At 41.7% G+C, this 19521-nt stretch overlaps 1 protein-coding gene across 1 annotated transcript; it reads right to left on the bottom strand.

Annotated features, from left to right (window-relative positions):
- Window positions 1-3693: 3693 nt before the first annotated feature.
- LOC109030026 (uncharacterized) lies at window positions 3694-17909 on the bottom strand. The gene is made up of 6 exons (XM_072301397.1): window positions 17411-17909; window positions 15010-15118; window positions 11862-12163; window positions 6008-6107; window positions 5393-5439; window positions 3694-3962 (listed from the first exon to the last, which is right to left on the bottom strand). The coding sequence occupies exons 2-6, from the start codon at window positions 15023-15025 to the stop codon at window positions 3741-3743; spliced, it is 687 nt and encodes a 228-aa protein (XP_072157498.1). The 5' UTR covers window positions 15026-15118; window positions 17411-17909; the 3' UTR covers window positions 3694-3740.
- Between the last annotated feature and the right edge of the window lie 1612 nt (window positions 17910-19521).

Here is a 19521-nt window from a genome sequence, read left to right as displayed (position 1 = left end):
CACTAAGTTGAAGAGAAATGCGTTCAGCGAATCACCCTGTCTCACTCCCTTATTTATGACGATGGCATCCGAGAGACCTTCAGCGGTAATAATTTGGGTCCTCGTGTTAGTATTTAAATCTTTAACTAACTCTATCAAGCATCTGGGAACATTTCAGTTTATTCAGCTATTTTTAGTATATTACCTATACCCTATCTTAACCCTTAATTATGATTACTTGATCGACAAGATTGGAGAATGTTGAGCCGAACTGTCCAATAAGAACTCTGCTCATTGCGTGACCGATAATGTCACGGAGGCTATGAGAGCTTCTGAGCTCCAAGAACTCCAAGTACACATCCATCTTTCAGACACATAAACCTTTGTTAAGTTCCTTATATATTTCTGAGTGTTTTCATTTGAAGTCCAAGTGTTGAATTTTGAACTCTTTCGTGAATATTGCACGAAATCCGCATATATAGTGCTTAAATATTAAGAGACGGTTCGTGGAAATAGTGAGGCAGAACATCTGCTGAGTCGGTAGCCTTACAGAAGCACCCGAATGCCATCTACTCGCAACATTCTTACGACCATTTTCTGTGTAGATTTTAGCAGTAATATTTTAAGGTCTCGTTTTCTAGCTCGATCGTACAACCTCTTATACGTTCTGATAATCCACGTCAATATGCAAAAGCTAAAAAGTGCAGTCGGTGCCATACTGGTGACCGCGCGAAGTAATGAACGGAATTTTCCGAAGAATTTTTCAGATTTTTTCCTCGAGAGGGCTCGTCTTTTTTAAAAAAATATCTGAAGCTCTACATTTCCATTTCAGCTGGCGTCAGAGCGTTCAACTTTTGTGGGGAAATAATTTGCAAAATTCACAATTATGCGCTATGCGCGGTAACACCGCGAGACACACCGCTGGAATCCACTTTACCGTCCGATCAAAAGGCTGACAGTTTGCAAGGAGAAAAATACATCTCGGAAAAAAACACATTTTTCGATTCCGAGAAACCGTGCCGCCTTTCATTTTTGCAAATGCGAAAAAATGGATTTGAGGTGAAAAAGCACGAATTGACCCCTCTGGCCTAAAAAAAGTTTTAGCTACGTTGTGTAACCGCACACGGATTCAAGCTTGCTGCAAAATTCCATATTTTCTTCATCTGCATTTGCAAAACGTTGAGACAATTTTTTCTCCTGGAAAATATGGTCTCTTTTCACGGTCTGGTAACATTCATTGGAACTCGTTTTGCAGTAAATTCGGCTCCATCCTCAGCTGTCAGCGAATTCGTCTCTCCTCTCACGAAAGGACGTATAACTGAATTTCAATTTTGCCAAATACGCCCGCGGAAAACATCCTTTAACCAGCAGAATTTTGAGAATTTTGAGAATTTCTAATTAAAAATTTCACTGATTTTCCCTCTGATCTCATGCAAAATCAGACTTTTGGGAGGCTCTTTGAAGTGCAAATGAGTGACTTGAAACCATTTTATTCCCTTATTTTCTTCAGTTGACTTGTATCTGACCCCGATTAAAGTTTATCATTCGATAATTTCTTTTCATACTCATCAGACTTTGGGAAAATCTGATGACCGGAACCGTGAATTTATTGTACGATAGTTCATCCCACAGAAAATCGTTTAAATTGCATTGCTGAAAATGCACCGTGAGAAACAGTGGCGTGACTTGCTTTGCGATGAGTCAACTGATCTGCCATTTAAGCACAGAAACAAGATGTGCTATGAAATTGTCGCCTCTCGAAAAATGGTTGAAACTTCATCGAGTATAAAATTTTACAAATGAGAACATTCAAAAACGGCGTTCTCTCAGATGGCTATGGAGATTAGTATCAATAATAATTATCATCGTGTATATTCAACTGTGACATGCCTGGGAAGGAGTTGCATCCCTCGGAAAGATGATAATATAATAAAAAGAGCCTGCTCTATCGTCAGAGGGTGAAAAATCCAGAACGTGGCTCAGCATGGAAGATAGGTATCATCGGACTATTTATTTTATGAACTTACCCTAGTAGCAGAACAAATTTTTGTTTTTCTAAAAAAGTATAAAAAAAAACATATCTGTTATCTAAATGGTAGTTTTATATAAAAAACGTGTAACGCTTGTATAAAAAAAAATCCTGACCTGACCATGAAATATGAAAAATGATGAAAGCTAGGTACGGTAATTTTTTTTATAGACAATTTTTTTATTTTGTTATATAACGCATGATTACGAAAGTGTTAAAAGTGAACATTTTTATGTAACTATTATATTAAAAAAATTGTCATCATTTTCGTGAGCTTTTCGCGAATTAGAAGATTTTTAGTATGTTTGCGAAAATCTCACGAAAGTTATGACTTTTTTTCATATAATGGTTACATAAAAATGTTCACTTTTAACACTTTCGTATGCATGCGTTTTATAAAAAAATTAACTTTCGCGCATAATCTTTATCTTTCTCCCCTATGGTTCTGCTACTAGGGATGACCTATGCCCATTGTCGGAATGGACCAATAGACAAGGTACGAATTTAAGCACTCGGATACATGTTTCTTAACCAGAATTTCACATAAAACACGATTTTTTCATCAAAAATTACTGAAATCAACTCCGCGCTAAGCTATTAGTGTTATAATTTTACATTAGTTGCGGAAAATTTGAATTGCCCGGTCACAGGAAACCTAATACTCTACGTGAGTCAGATCGCGCTCGCCAACGGTTTTGGCAGGCTTCTCAATAGGTTCGTTTCCCACCCTATATTTCTCAAAGTGTAAACAATTTGCTATAGCTGAGCTAAAGCGTCAAGATTGAGATTGCCATATTTTCGTATCACAGAGACTGTCACGGTAACGAGCAGTTTGCAATCTGACGTGCGTAGATCAGTGTGTTTTTATGAGCGGGAGGTTTGGATTCGCGCGTCAAGAAACATAAAATATCTTGGTTAGGAGTCCATTTCAGTAATTTTCGCTGCGCAAATCGAGTTTTACGCTAAATTTTGGATATGGAACATGTATCAGAATGCTTGACTTCGTGCCTTGTCTAATGGACCAATGGAGAATTTGCAGGTGTCTGAAATTTGATGAATTTCGTGTTTAAGTGGTAAGTCCTGAGTGAACTGAACACGAGGATACAATTGGATTGCATTTTGCAAAAAGGAACCATTAGCATTGCAATGTTGCTACGATTGTGCAACTTCTTTTGTCTTGGAGGAAAACCCCGATTATCCCTTAACAGTTTCTATTTTACTCGCTAAAAACTGTAAATTTAAGACAAAAATTACCATCTAAATTTCATAACTTTTCACAATTTCCGCAAATTTATTGCAAAGGATGAAGTTGCACAATCTTAGCATCATTGCAATGCTAGTGGTTCCTTCTTGCAAAATGCAATCCAATTGGTTCATGAATTGAACAATTATTGGAGAAGATATGACAAAATGATCCAATCTGCTAAAATACGTGTGTTTAAATGAGAAATATCGCCAGATGACGTCACAAGACGATGCATTTTCTCACTTTTATATCTATTTTTATACTATTTCCCATACCGGAGAAAAATTTTAAAAAATACTGTGGAATCAGCCACTTACGCACTTTCAGATGAAGCAATAAAAAATTTGCACGCAAATTCACCATTCCAGGATTTAAATTAGATACACGGAAATAGGATACGATATGAAGTGGTTTCCTTTTAAAGAATGGTTGGAACTTTATTGAGTGCAAAAATTGTACAAAAAATAAAATTTACAAAAAAAACTTTTATTTAGATGGCTTTGAAGAGTATGAATAATCGTAAGGATCTGAGATTCGGAAGCGTGACATGTCGATTGAGTCGGGATCGTAAGAAGTGCCGGCTTCGTCGTCAGAGGGGGTGGAGGGTCCGGAGCGTGGCTCGCTGTGGAAGAGTTGTATCATCGGACTCGTTAATTTGTAAACGTCGAAACCGATGCCCATCGTTCGTTTCTGTACCAGTAAATGTCCCTGAGAAATGAAACAAATCTATAGAACGAAAAACATTATCACCTACACGAAGAAATTGAAGTCAAAGCTTCACATTTTAATTGCTGGGACTGGAGTACCTTTGTAGTCAGAGTATGGTCATTCTTATCTTTTTACTACAGGAAAACTGTGCCGCTTTTTGATTGGTCAACGAGTTTTTAGGCTTCATGATGCTCTTATACATATAAAGTCGCTTTATAACGCACTCTGGCGTTCTACGACACCCAAACGCCACATATGCCTGTCTTCCCAGAGGTTATCGGGCAACTGACACCGCAACATCTCTTCGTCAACGCCCTGCCGCCAACCCTTTACGGGACGTCCCCGCGTCGCCTCTTCCCAGGTGGTACCCAATCCAAAACTTGTTTGGGCAACCTCTCCTCCGACATTCTTTGCACATGTCCATACCAGCATAACTGCCTGGACATGACGTCGTGCACGATATCTTTCTCAACCTTCATCACCTGGCGAATTCTCTCATTACGGACACGGTCCCGTCTCGAAATGCCGGCAGATCGCCGCCAAAAATCCATTTCAGTTGCCCTCAACATTTCTTGCGTTCTTTTCGTCAAAGGCCGATGCTCTTGCGGCCGTAAATAAACAAACAAGATGGCGGCTCACCGTGACATTGATAGGAAGCTAAAATTTGACAAAAATCCCAATTGAAATTGATATGGAAGGCTTTAAATAAAGAATACAGAGAGAAAGTGAAGTGGTCCCATTGTTGAATCGAGGCCTTTGCAACGGACAAAGGCGGTGACTAATAGACTAACTAACGGCAACCCATGAAAAATCCTGTAGTTAGTCTATAATTTTTCCCCTACAGGCTATGACAACCAACCGTTTCAACCAATAGGCGATCTCCATTCCCCCTATGTCTTACTTGTCTATTTTTTCGTCTATGAATTTCAGTAATCAGTCCGGAGCAATATGTAGCCGCCGTGGAGTAAATATGGCTGTCCAAGAGGACAAGGATCCAAGTCCGCGGATTTATCTTACAAGAACTCACCTTTTTGTCCGAAATTTTTCAGATGCTTGCATGAGGTGTTTGAAGAAAAATCAATAAAATGTTCAGTTAGAAAGTCCCACGATTCTCCTTATAAAGGTAAAACTTGTCAGGGGAAATTTGGCAATGTTGAAATTTAGTTACTATCTTTCGTGAGGAAATTGACGATTCAAACGCACGTATACCAATCTACCAATGTCAATGCGGCTACCTCACCTATAACTGATTCTTTAAGATGGTTATGAATATAAGGAACCCAATTGTGCCAACTAAGAGCTCCGTCAATGATCGAACGAAGTTCTTTCATGTGGAACAGAATATTACAGAAAGTTGACGACTATCACTATATATGCGGGAACGATCTTGAGCAGGAAAATTTAAAAGAATAATAAATTATACCACATACCTCCATACCCCAGTCAGCGCCCCAGCTATTCCGGATAATCCAACAATCTGGAATGAAACATTGGACACCAATCGTCTCTTAATTAGACAAATCAAGTAATCAAGGCCACGAAAAACGAAGTTAACTTACAAACTTCCTTTTCAACATTCATAAGTTTGCGAATTTTGTATGTAGTATACCAAAAAAAAGCCTGGTATAGTGGTACAGGTGCACCCGTGCGCACCCTGTTCAAGCTCGGAGGTTAGATTGCCACATATTATGTTTACAGTTTCGTAAGGACGTTGGCGATTAATATTTTCGTTCAAATGTATTATTTTGGCACTTTTGTCACAGGCTTTTTTTAAAAAAAAATTAAAATAATTATTAAAACTGGCAAATTTCATCTGTTACAATTTGGAAATTCGCTAAAGTAGTCGAAAAATTATTGAAAAACGGATTGTTTTGGTTAATATTTCATACAATACGGATGTTTTGAATAGCTACGCATTTATTTTCTCGCCATCAATTGAATTATTGGATATAAGTCTCGATGACCATTTTCACAAGGTAGTAAAAGTAATGTCAAAGTATTAACAAGATCATAATTATAATTATAATGTAACAAAAAGAGTGTACCATTGGGTCTACGTGAATAGTGTCCGACGATCACAACCGCGTGGCCAGTTGGAGTATCATGCATCGATGGATGTAGAGCAAGAACTCCCCGCGCATAGAACTGAAATGAAAAAGTTCCACCAAAATAAGTGAACGTAAATTTTTACCACGAGGAGGGTCTCGTAGCTTCCTCGTTTACGGGTGACATCTAGTGACTCAAGTCAATGGATACGAGCTGCAGAGGAGTAGACGAAGGGGTTCCAGGGGGTTTGGGCCCCTCCTTTCCCCCTTAGTCTCGTGAATTGTACCTTTTTTTTACTTTTGGAGGGTAGACATAAAATATTATCAGGAACGTACACAACATAATGTAAATTCACCGTCACGGATCCCCCCCCCCCCCCCTTAAAGAATTCCTGGCTACGCCACTAGTTGCATTCGTCAAGTAAGTTTGCATAAACGAGGAAGCTACACGAGGTCCATCTAGAGTCCCCTTATACTGAGAGTCAAGACAATGTGAATCCATTTCTGATTGGTTCCCGTATTTTAGGCCTTCACAGTGTCACAAACGGGAATAAAAATTACATTTTCACTGATTGCAAATATTATAATCTGGAATGGACCAGGGAAATACGGGTTTGGCAAGGAACAAACGGAATGTGAGAAGGAACAGAGAGAGGAATTTGAGAATGGGCCAATCAAAGATCACAAAAAACGTTCAATTTCTGTAATCTTTATTCCCGTTTGTGACTCCATGCGGGGGTGTTGTCTTGACTCTCAGTATAAAGGGACTTTAGGCCCATCGAGCCCAAGGAGCTTCCTGGGAAAAGGGAGCACATCGAAAAATCGCGTTTGGAGAGCATTTGACGTTGTCATTATTACTTTCTAGCCACTAACGGTGATTTGTATCGGAAATTGGAGTTCAAGCTGTATGTAAAGTCACCGTAAGTGGCTACAATGTAATTTTGGAAACTTCAGATGCATTTTTCTCAAACGCGATTTTTTGCTTGACACCCTTCACCCGAGAAGTTCCTCAATTGGTCCTCATTGTGCATTGAGCAGGAACTCACATTTCTGACCCATTTCAGAAAAGACTTAAATGTCAATAATTTTTTAATGTAAACAGGTGATTTTCTAAGTTAGTAGTAGTATATTAGGTCCTCAACGCATGTTAAAGCTAATTAAGTTTCAACTAGATATGTCTCCGTGGTAACAGAGTTCTATGTACATACGCACCGTAGCGCTATAAACCCGTGTGAGTAAAGTCATATCCACAGTATTATTATGACTATTATTATGAAGTTGAATAGATATTCAATAGTTCTGATCGTTGCTAAATGTAAGCAACAACGCACAATGTAATTCGATCGTCAAACCTGAAATAAATGAAACCTCTCTGCTGCTAAGTAAGCAACACCCAACATACTTTGGAGACTCAAACGAGACGTTAAGAAAGTAGCGAATATATTTTTATAGGCAATAAATTATCTCGCTTGATTGGAACGCTTTTCATGTCATCCTATATCAACTTAATCACGCGGGGTCTACAAAGATGCTTTCGGGGGTTTGCGAGGGAAGGAGGGGACATTAGAGCTACAAAACGCTGTAAAAGATACTCAAAATTTTTTTTAAGATTTCAATAGTCTCGGCACCCCAGGCGCTAATAGATCGGCTGAAAACCGGACGGAGACTTTGATTTAAGGCTTTTTGTGTTTTCCTCCTCTGCCACACCATTTTTTTTTCATTTATTTATTCTTTTCTTTTGATGGGGGCGGGGCAACTCCAGAAAAATGCAGTACTTTGTGAAAAAAGGGTGGTGCAAAAACGTTAAGAGACCGGTGAATAGTTAATCTTAAAGGTATAATCTGCCTTCTTCAATAATCATTTGTAAATATTCAAACGATTCTGAAGAATTCAATAGTTACAATGCGTTATTTCAACCGAAGTTGTATGCCTGTCTGTCATATATATATAAAGTCGCTTTATAACGCACTCTGGCGTTCTACGACACCCAAGCGCCACATATGCCTGTCTTCCCAGAGGTTATCGGGCAACTGACACCGCAACATCTCTTTGTCAACGCCCTGCCGCCAACCCTTTACGGGACGTCCCCGTCGCCTCTTCCCAGGTGGTACCCAATCCAAAACTTGTTTGGGCAACCTCTCCTCCGACATTCTTTGCACATGTCCATACCAGCATAACTGCCTGGACATGACGTCGTGCACGATATCTTTCTCAACCTTCATCACCTGGCGAATTCTCTCATTACGGACACGGTCCCGTCTCGAAATGCCGGCAGATCGCCGCCAAAAATCCATTTCAGTTGCCCTCAACATTTCTTGCGTTCTTTTCGTCAAAGGCCACACTTCACTACCATAGAGCACGATACTTTTAACGATGGCGTCATATATCCGGTGCTTGTTTGCCTTTGAGATGCTCTGATCCCAGAGCACCCCGTTCAGCATCGCGATGGCTCTCCTGCCCTGGATGATCCTGTCCTTAATTGCTCTATCCATCCTTCCATCCTGATCGAGCCAAACACCGAGATACTTATACTCGTCACACTCTTCGATGCGCCGTCCATCCTCAAGCTCTATGCTTTGCCGTTGATGCGCTGCTCCCACGACCAGCTTCTCTGTCTTGGACACACTAACGTCCATGCCCCATTTCCGATATTCTTCGACCAACTTCCGCGTCATGTAATCTGCATCTTCCTCATCTTGAGCTACAACGATCTGGTCATCGGCAAAGCATAGAGTATAAAGGGTCTGCCCATCAAGGAGTGGAACGCCCATTCCTGCAACCTTCTTTTTCCAATCCTCTAAAACGTGCTCTAGGTATACCTTAAATAGTGTTGGTGACAAACAACAGCCTTGTTTTAGCCCTTTTGTGACGAAAAAACCTCCGGACAACTCTCCACGACATTTAATTTTTGCTATCGTCCCGTTATAAAATGATTTAATTGCCCCCACAAGTCCTTTGCTAAAACCCCTTTTTTCCAAGGCTTCCCAAAGCTTCACTAACGGCACGCTGTCATAAGCTTTCTGAAGATCCACAAACACCAAGTGCAGCTCCTGGCTGACCGCCCTTTTCTTCTCGATGACCTGGGTAATGGTGAACAAATGGTCGACGGTAGACCTACCGGCTCTAAAACCAGCCTGTTCTTCGGCTTCCTGGCCGCTCCAAACCTCTTCGACCTTTGCCTTGAGAATTTTACCGTAGACCTTGCTCAAGGTTCCTGTGACCGATATACCTCTGTAGTTGTCGCAATCTTGCTTACTACCTTTCTTATGACTGGGAGTAATCCAAGATTCCTTCCAATCCTTTGGTATTTCGGAACCATGCAAACAGTCTTGCATAAGTTTCCTCAGATGTTCAAATAGTTTACCGGTACCACATTTTATCAACTCCGCCGGTATACCCCCAGGTCCAGGAGCTCTGCGAGTTTTCAACTCCCTCACAGCCTTCACTACATCTTGGAGCTGGATCTCCACGTTGGAATCTTCTTTAGTGCTTATGACTCCGCCTTGAAACTCGGGTCGCCTCTCCGTTAATAAATCTTTAAAATAGTCCTTCATCTTGTCAATTGGTATCGGAGATATGATGTCGCGCATTTTATTCCGTCGCAACCCTTTGATCACTTTCCAGCCTTCCGTACTTTTCCGGCCTCCAAGGTAGGTATTTATCTTCATGCAGCTTTCTTCCCAAGCCTCATTTTTCTTCCGAGTGATTACCCGACGGACTCTTGCTTGAGCCTGTCTGTACATGATTTTATCATCCAACTTTTGGGAAGAGAGAAACTGATGATACCTATTCCTTTTCACATTTATTTCCTCCTCTACCTCCGCATCCCACCAGTACGGTTTTCTGTTATCATTTTTTTGATCAGAAACCCCCAGGGCCTCCGCTGCCGCCGAGTGAACGCAATTCTTAATGAATTCATACCGCTCTTCCGTACTGCCATCGCATGCATCTCCTAACTTTTCATCCAGGCGCTTTGCGTACAGAGCCTTGACACTCGGGTGCTTTAGGCTATCGATGTTGTACTGAACTTGATGTACGCGTTGTCGCTCCGGTTGTTGATTGTCGCCTTGATCGTTCTGCGACACACGAGCGGGAAAGGCTACATCCGCTCTGAGGAAATAGTGGTCACTACCGCAGGAGAGTCCTCTACATACCCTCACCTGCTGGATCTTCAGGTTTGTTACCTGTTTAACGAGCACGTAGTCAATGATGGATCTTAAGCCGCGGGTAGGTTGGACCCAAGTATATTTGTGAATATCCTTGTGTTGGTAGAACCCGTTCAATACTTTTAATTCCCTCTGCTCGCAAACGTCGATAATGCGGCTTCCGTTGTCGTTCACTGTAACTTCACCGAACGGGCCAACGATTTTACTGTTAACCCGGGATCCCGTTCTTCCATTTAGATCTCCCAACACAAGGACTTCTCTCCCAGGTCCTACCTTCACTACCTCCTCGTCCAGTTCTTCAAAAAACTGATCCTTAAGTGCGATGGTAGCATCATCATTGACCCCGTATACCCCCAAAACAGTGACTCTGTGACCGTGCATAGTTAGGTTCATCTTAATCATGCGAGCGTTGATGGCTTCCCAGTTCTTAATATTTTTTCGAAATTTTTTGCGGATCAGAATTGCGACACCCTGCTGTGCACGCTGATGTTTTGGCACTCCACTGTAGAATAAATCATAGTCCCCAAGGCTCTCTGATCCGTGGCCTTTTTTCTTCGTTTCCGTTATTACCGCCACGTCGATCCCGTTGTTCTTTATCTCCGATACCACTTCCGTCAGTTTCTTGGAAATGCCTTGCACATTCCAAGTACCAAAAGCGAGGGTCGTTTTCCGTAATCTAAGTCGAAGAGTCCGTTTGTTTCCATGGTTACCGAGGCATATGTTATTGGGTTTTTTGACATTGTACATTTTTTCCGAGGATCGGGGAGTCAGCCCGATGCCCCAACCCCCAACCTGGAGGACCAGGGTTTGATTTCGGAGTTACCTCTCCTAGACAGGTTGCTTTCACTACAGCTAAGAGCCCTGTCTACCCACCCCCTTTGAGGCAGGGGCTACCAGCTGGGGTCCGCAGGATTGCTAAACCTGTGACAGTACAGTCCCCCATACGGTGCCTGTCTGTCAAACTTCCAAAAAATGAGAGATGAAAGAAAAGGATCGGTCTGCTTCAGCGCCGATCGCAAATATCGTCAACGATTTCTCGCGAAAACCTTAGAAAACTTAGGAGCAGCGGCGTGGCGTGCTTTGCAATCTATCGATATTTCCCCATTTGAAGCTGTGGTAAATAATCGATTTCGCTGCGAGCATCCTGTTTTTCGATGCTTTTCCATAGGTTTCAATGGCCGATTAATCGATATGTCGCAGGCAATTAGTAATCGCCGGCAATTTCAAAGCGGTTCACACGTTGTTTCAATAAATCGCAATAATGCGCATCGGCATGATGCAATTTTTAAGGGTTATGGTCTTCAAAAGTATGAGCTTGGCTTAAAACGCCTTCATATTTTGTGATACTCTACGCTTTGTCACGATGTTAGTTTAGTTGCCTGTCCGATCTCAACCCAACTAGTGTCACGCAGTTCACTACACCCTCTCCTAAGTGTGTATATTCCTGCCATATTTTTACGGATGGAAAAGTGTGTATTAACACTATAGGCAACATAATCAGCACTTTAATCTTGTTCTTTTCTTTTTGAATTTTAAGATTTTCTATATTTATTCACCACTGGCTTGTAAATAGCCGGCGATTGCTAATTGCCTGTGAAAGGTATATCGCGAAGCACGGCACGTCACTGCTTATTAGGAGCCGTGGACGAAAACGTGCATTGAGGGACCAACCGGGGCAAATGACTTACTCTAAGGATGGAAGGGCTATTGGGCCACGTGGCCGACAGGGGACTCTCATTCAAAGCATTTTCCATCACGAAGTCCTGCGCCCAAGCGGGCTGTATACCCCGTGCCGGGTCGCCCTGTCTGCTCAGCTCCTGATAGTCGGTTATCCTCACGTATGGCTTGGACTCGTAATCACAGTAACCGTTGTCCGCGATGAAAGGGTAGTTTTCTGCCAAAGTCACACCATAAGTCTTCAGGTAATCCAAGCCGTTCCTGATGGTGCCGCCGTAACACCCTTGATTCTCAGCCACGCAGTCGATCAGATCTGCGGATAACAGTAAGAGCATCCAATTAGAACGTACTAACACTCGTTCCGCCCTCCTAAGAAGGGTCATACTGCCTTGCCGAGGAAGAGCGCCGTATGAGCCTTCAGACGTTGCCAAGTTTCCTCCGATAAAAACCGAAATTACTGGGGAAATGTTGAATATTATTTTCCAAAAATTTCGGACAATTTTGTTCGCAGTTGAATGTAAAATATCTGAAAATTTCAAGGGAAAATATGCATGAATGTTGTCAAAATACATGTTTTGTCGAGGGAAATTTGGCAACTTTCGAATGTTCGCACGGCGTTCTTCATTGGTAGGGCAGCATAGCACTGCGGTGACAGCAAAGAGAGCCGTAAATGCAAAAATATAGTTGTGGAAAAATCGACCTCTCATATGTCCCAGCGTAAAAGGTTATTGAAAAGTCTTCCGTTTTTTGTAAAATTGTCAAATATCAACCAGAGGACCCTAGGTAAGGGGCCATTCAAGTATTACGTAACGCACTAAAGGGGGGCGTTAGGAGTCAAGCCCAGCGTTACGTAAAATGTGAAGGGAAAAACTTTAAAAGAACGTGCAAAAAATGAAAAATCTAATAATGTACTTTCACACCTTGATCTTTTCCTGTCGTAATTCAGCGAAGTTAGGCGAGACACCTAGCTGTTCTTGCTATTTTCTGCATTTTCTCGTGACTGCGTTTCGGACACTTACATTATGTAACGAAAAACGCCGTTCGTACATTCGAATGTTGGCAAAGAGCCTTGCACAAAAAGGGCTAAAATTCGCCCGTTTTCGGGCCCTCGAAATTGGGGTCGGTGTGAGGTATTTTTTCATCTATAGGGTGACCCTTTACACATAATAAAATTTCAGATTGAGTATACGCACCGTTTTTGAAATATGGGGGGGGCAAAGTCCCCGATTTTTACTCATATTTGCAGGTATTTTATAGTCGAACTTCGGCTGCTACAAGGTACCGGATGTAGATATTGAAGCGCGGTTTGCGGTGATTTGTCAAGCTATTTCTGGATTATTTTTTCACATCTTTTACAAACCCGCAAATGGTTTTTCGGGGGGGGGGGGGGAGCTTTATTCATATTATCATGACCGTTCGTATACGTCTTACTGGCATTAATTGCTTCGTTCTCGACTCCTCTCCACGCCGTAATCATGATGGTATTTTCTGTTAGGAATCTTTCTTCTTCTTTATATTTGACCAATTCTAATGTTGTCTACCCCCTTTTTCCCTTTTTAAACCCCCCCCCCCCCCAATTCTAAACACTCCCTCTCAAGTGTATATTCCTGTGCGGCAGATATGAAGGTGTTATTTGTGAGGAATTATTTTCTGTCTTTATGGTTGATAAACTTTGACCCCACCTATTTCCTCCTTCCCCCCTTTACCCCTGTTTCACCCCCCCCCCATTTCCACCGTACCTTACTCGAAGTTGTCTGCTCCCTCTGCAGCAGAAATGAGGATGTTTCCGGTAACTATTACACTATCCGATAACTATTATACTCTCACAAAAAAAAGTATTCAAGCATGTAAAAAAGAGAAAAGAGAGGGGGGGGGCAGTGGAAAGAGGGAATAAGGTAGGAAATATGAACTAGTGAGGGGGATGGGAAAGAGAAAAAAGGGTGGGGGGTGTCTCCCTTGTATTGAGTTTAAAAAAGTAAAAAATTCTTCGCTGGAAACATCCTCATTTCTGCTGCGGAGGGAGCAGACAACTTCGAGTAAGGTACGGTGAAAATTGGGGGGGGTGAAACAGGGGTAAAGGGGGGAAGGAGGAAATAGGTGGGGTCAAAGTTTATCAACCATAAAGACAGAAAATAATTCCCCACAAATAACACCTTCATATCTGCCGCACAGGAATATACACTTGAGAGGGAGTGTTTAGAATTGGGGGGGGGGGAGGTTAAAAAGGGAGAAAGGGGGAGACAACATTAGAATTGGTCAAATATAAAGAAGAAGAAAGATTCCTAACAGAAAATACTATCATGATTACGGCGTGGAGAGGAGTCGAGAACGAAGCAATTAATGCCAGTAAGACGTATACGAACGGTCATGATAATATGAATAAAGCTCCCCCCCCCCCCCCCCGAAAAACCATTTGCGGGTTTGTAAAAGATGTGAAAAAATAATCCAGAAATAGCTTGACAAATCACCGCAAACCGCGCTTCAATATCTACATCCGGTACCTTGTAGCAGCCGAAGTTCGACTATAAAATACCTGCAAATATGAGTAAAAATCGGGGACTTTGCCCCCCCATATCTCAAAAACGGTGCGTATACTCAATCTGAAATTTTATTATGTGTAAAGGGTCACCCTATAGATGGAAAAAAACCTCACACCGACCCCAATTTCGAGGGCCCAAAAACGGGCGAATTTGTGCATGGCTCTTTCTCACAAAGAAAGTTATGCATTTTTTCCTTTGAATATCTGAAAAATTGGGAGAAAAATATTCACAACTTTTTCAATGAATCTGTGTCTTTCCAAAGAAAATTTGGCAACCCTTGAGGCTCCATACGGCGGATTTCCTTGGCACGACAGCATTCTACTCACAGTCAGCCTTAACTCTGAAAATTGGAGAGTCTAAAGCTTAAATGCAAACATATTCTGTCAGCCATCGGTGAAAAATAGTGACTCGAACAGCCGGTAGGTAGGTCACTGACAAAAAATGAAGCAATTACTCGCAAAAAAAGAAGGAATAAAACTTCGAATCCAAATCTTGATTCAACTGTCTTCTCAATCTTAATTTAACGAATGAAAAAAATATACGGCAAATCAATTTAAGAAAAAAAAATAGAGTGAATGTACAATAACAAACTGATCCGTTAGTTTTTAATGGCCTTTACCTTGTTTTGAGAACATTACGACCTCCCTTTCTTGATGGGCCCAGAGGATTTCCACAGCACTAACACACGCAAAGGACCAACAGCATCCACAGTTCTTGTTCCCTATGGACTGTCAACCAAGGAAATTATAATTTATAAGTATCAAGATTGCAGTAAATTTGTGCAAGAAAATCATATAAAATTGGATTCTCGATCACTGCACGCGATTACTAGATGGGGACATAATTTCATTTACATTGATGATGTGAAATATGAAGATAGCACTAACTGATTCAAGTAACTAATATCAAATTAGGTTCTCAATCAGTATGCGATTGCTAGATACATATGGACGTATTTCTATCAAACAGAGCTATCTGCGGGTGGGAAATATGCATGGGGTGTGCTGATGTGCTCGTTAGGCGGGCGCAGTAAGAAAGAATGGGAATTATAAAGGAGCAGTGGCATGAGCGGCGACAAAGCCGTAGCGGGGGTCACTCTTCCCCCGCATTAACTCATGAGCCCTGTCCACAACGCTCTTGTCACATGTCCACGGCTCATAAGTCCCAGATACATTTGCCACATGGTTCCGTTTCGTGGATTTAAAATCCCGTTTTTACAATTATTTTATAGGCGAATCGCGCACACTGACACATTATTTCTTAATGAAAAATGAAATCTTGAATTTTTACGTGAAATTTATCATGAAAGAGCCTCCCAAACTTTCGCCACTTTATCGGTACTCGATTCGACCATCGGACCAAGGTTTAAGTGGAAGCTTATAATAACAGAAAACTCAGAAAAAAATTTCAAGATGAGTATACGAACCGTTTTCGAGTTACGGCGAGGGGAGGGGGGGGGCAGAGGGGTCAAACTCCGGCCATATTTTTCGTTATTTTCTTGATGAATTGATGTGCCCACAAGATTGTTATCGTTGTTTACACATGTTATACACACCGGTTCCTACGTATTTTTACACGCAAAATCAAGTTTTAATATTGACGAGTCGATATATCGATCGAATATATACATTTTCCGAGATTCTTTACGGAAAATCGACCATTTTTTGAGATTGAAAGCGTTCGTTTTTTATTCATGGATGACTAAATGCAACTTATATGACTGTAGTACACCGACACCTACGTATTTTTTCTTGTAGAATCGACATTTAAAGTTAACGAGTCGTTATATCAATCGCTTACATCGAATTTTTGCGATTTTTTTTAGGAAAATCAATGATATGTTGGTATTGAAATTGGTTATTCTCCATCCGAGAACAACCAAATTTTGGGTTGGAACACATTTCCGGTCGGGTCGATTTCCAGTTGAGTCAAGTTTTCGATTTGGGCACATTTCCGGTCGAGTAGAAATTAAGATTTTCGATTTCCGGCCAAGTGAAATTTCGGGTGGATAACGAATCCCGTTGATTGTGGTTTCCGGTCGGTCAGATTTCCGATAGAATCAAATTTTCAGTCAAGTCAAATTTTTGACAGGGACACGTTACCCGTTGGAAACAGTTTCCAGTTGGGTTAATTTCCAGCCACGTCATGTACGGATGGATTACGTTTCCAAAGAATTGGAATTTTGGGATGGGTCAGATTTCAGGTTGGATCGAATTTCCAGTTGGGTCATGTTTTCGATTGGGGCACGTTTCCAGTCGAGCAGAGTTAACGGTTGTCAATTTCCGGTTAAGTAAAATTAGACCGGACGATTGGTCGATTGATTTGAGTTTCCAGTGGGTAAGATCACCGGTCGAGGAAAGTTTTGGTCAGCAGGGTTAGATCAGGTTTTTAGTTGGGTAGGATTTGTGGTAAATTTGAGTTTCCAGTTAATATAAAGATTCAGTTAAGTTAATCAAGTGTCCCCGTTTTATTGAACGATCCCAAGTTTTTAATTGACGATTTGCGATGTCCAGGAATATCATAGATTTTTGAATCCAATAATTCCGAGGGATGCACCCGAAACAAAAAAGAAACACACATGCTGATTAAAAGAGAGAAAAGTACATGTAAACTTAAAGATGGAAATAAATATCTGTGAAATCGCAGGGAGTCAGGAATCGCCAGCAATTTGCCAGCTCCGTACTTGTCAATTCGTCAAATTGTAATTACGATAACATCGATATAGTAAAGATTTCTTTACGCCTTCAAATCCAGCGATACTCTCCGCATTGCCAAGGAGTTAGTTAAGTTGCTTAACCGAACCTAACACAGATTATTGATGACATTTCACGAACTCGCGGGTATGCTAGCTGGCACCATGTATCCGAGAAGAAGGGGCTAACGTATGTTTGAATTCAAAGCATAATAATCCTTACTTCCAATCTCGTTTTTTCACTTTAAAACGATTGAATTTGTTGATTAAACACGAATAGATTGCAATTTGCCGGCGATTGCTAACTGCCTGCAACACACATATATACCTTAGAATGTTTGTGAAGACATTAAAAGAAGAAAAATTACGGACTGAATAATCACAATCACTGCCTGTGCAAATAATAATTAAACAATACTAAAGCACTTTATCGATGGTGAAAGTGCAAGAGTGCGAATCTCGGAAAACACGATTTTCCAGGAGAGTAAAAAAACTGTTTACATTCCTCTTTAATGTCGGTAGAAGGGTAATAATTCTTGAGGATAGCAAGAATAAGATGTTTTTACAAACTCAATCAGCAGTTTCAATAATTTCTCGAACTGTTAGAAAATACGGCAGAAATGCCGAGTTTTTGGCACTAAGAATCGACACTTCATCAGGAGATACGCATTTTTGCAATTAGTGTTTTAAACTTGTTGGTGGATTTGGATCATTTAAAGACAGAACACAACACAGATTATTTTATTAACTAGAACCGGTACTACCGGTTCTAGGTATTTCATGTTTCGAAAACTGTAAAAACTCTGACTTTTTTTCAATTTTTGTGTCTAGGTGCGGTTTGCATACTCTAGCCCCTGAAAAATGTGAAATATGTCAGAGCCAACATGAATTTTATAAACAAAACTTCACTGACATTTCCATTCCTTCATTTCTCTCTTATACGTTTCATGCCACCCCGCACCTACCCCATCTTTCCCACCCGCACACAGTTATGTTTGGTAGAGACACGTCCAATTGACCCTGGTCCGTTTTTATAATCGCCATCACTACAATATACAGGCACTCTACTCAAAAACAAGAGAATCTCCACTAGCCTCTTGGCGACAAGTGGAAGCTTTTACTTTCGGGGATTCAACACTTCCTAATGGACAATTATAGGGGAGATTTCTTTACCGAGATACGAGTGGAGGGTCTCTTGTCTCTGACTCTCCTTCGGCCCCAGGATGCCGGTCCAGCGAGCCGATTATTGAAACTGATAGACAAAACGATAGACAAAGAAGACATGGAGGGATCCTATTGGTTGACATGGTTGGTTCCGATAGACTAAGGAAGAAAATGATGGACTAACTGTCGGGTCTTTAGTGGGTTGCCGTTAGTTAGTCTATTACCTACCTCCTATGTCAATTGCCATTGCCACCACCTGCTTCCACCAATAAGATCCTCCCAAATCCCTTTTGTCGTCTTTGTCTATAGCTTTGTCTATCAGTTTCAATAATCGGCCTGCAGGTCCTCTTAGCACTCACCTGATTCTCAACGGGGGGATAAAGTCTAGCAGGGACACGCCAGTCTTTAGCGGGGCGGCCATTGGGGTCAGGCCCGATGATCCGAGGAATTTCTTCCTCTTGCTGTTGTGGCTGCCGTCGCCGCCTCCTTCGCCTATTCCCATTCTCATCGTCATCGTCCATCCTGCAGGTCCTATCATTAGATCGTCCGAGTGAGTAAGATCGCTCATCCTCGCTCAACGTGGTCCTGGGAGGCGACCACGAGCGCCTGCGCGACCTCCCCTTGGAATCGCTTCTCTGAGGGGAGGCAGATTGAGAGCCATCTTTGGAGTTACTCCTTTTGAACGAGTTGAGCCCTCGCGTTCGTAAATTCTGCGTCTTGCTTTCCTTTCTCGATCGAGGTTTGCTGGTCTTTCTAGACGGAGGTTTGCTCATCTCTCTAGACGGAGGTTTGCTCATCTGTCTTGACGGAGATTTGCTCATCTGTCTTGACGGAGACTTGCTCATCTGTCTCGACAGGGGTTTGCTCATCTTTCTAGACGGGGACTTGCCTTTCAGCACCTCGTCCCGTTTTAAGCCCGCTTTTTGACTCGCGCTCATCACGTATTTCTCCTCGAATTCTTCTTCTGTTAATAGTATAAAAGATGCAGAATTAGTGTCATGTCGTCGCAAAGGCGATTAGCAGATAACTCGACCTGGGAGTTGGGGGGCGTAAGAAGGGTCTGGGGGGAGGGGGGGGGCTTCCCCAGAAAATTTTCGAAATTGTAAAGCATCAAAAATGCAGTGTAAGCCAATTTCTCAAGAATAAGTACCAAATGTGAACGTCCTTTTTTCTTCTCTCCTCCGTTTCTTTCTTTTTACATTTCTTTCCTTTTTCTTAATTTTTTTCGGACAAACGGAGTGCGGTCGGACATACAACCGCTATGCTCCCCCCCTC

Source organism: Bemisia tabaci, chromosome 6 (genome assembly GCF_918797505.1).
Source record: "Bemisia tabaci chromosome 6, PGI_BMITA_v3".
NCBI classification, from domain to species: domain Eukaryota; kingdom Metazoa; phylum Arthropoda; class Insecta; order Hemiptera; family Aleyrodidae; genus Bemisia; species Bemisia tabaci.
This window is presented reverse-complemented; position numbering and strand designations above follow the sequence as displayed.

Coding starts and splice junctions, on each gene's coding strand:
- LOC109030026 (XM_072301397.1), bottom strand. Junction 6,108..11,861: donor ATAGCCCTTCCATCCTTAGA/GTAAGTCATTTG, acceptor TTTTCATTTCAG/TTCTATGCGCGGGGAGTTCT. Junction 5,440..6,007: donor CTATTCACGTAGACCCAATG/GTACACTCTTTT, acceptor GTTTCATTCCAG/ATTGTTGGATTATCCGGAAT.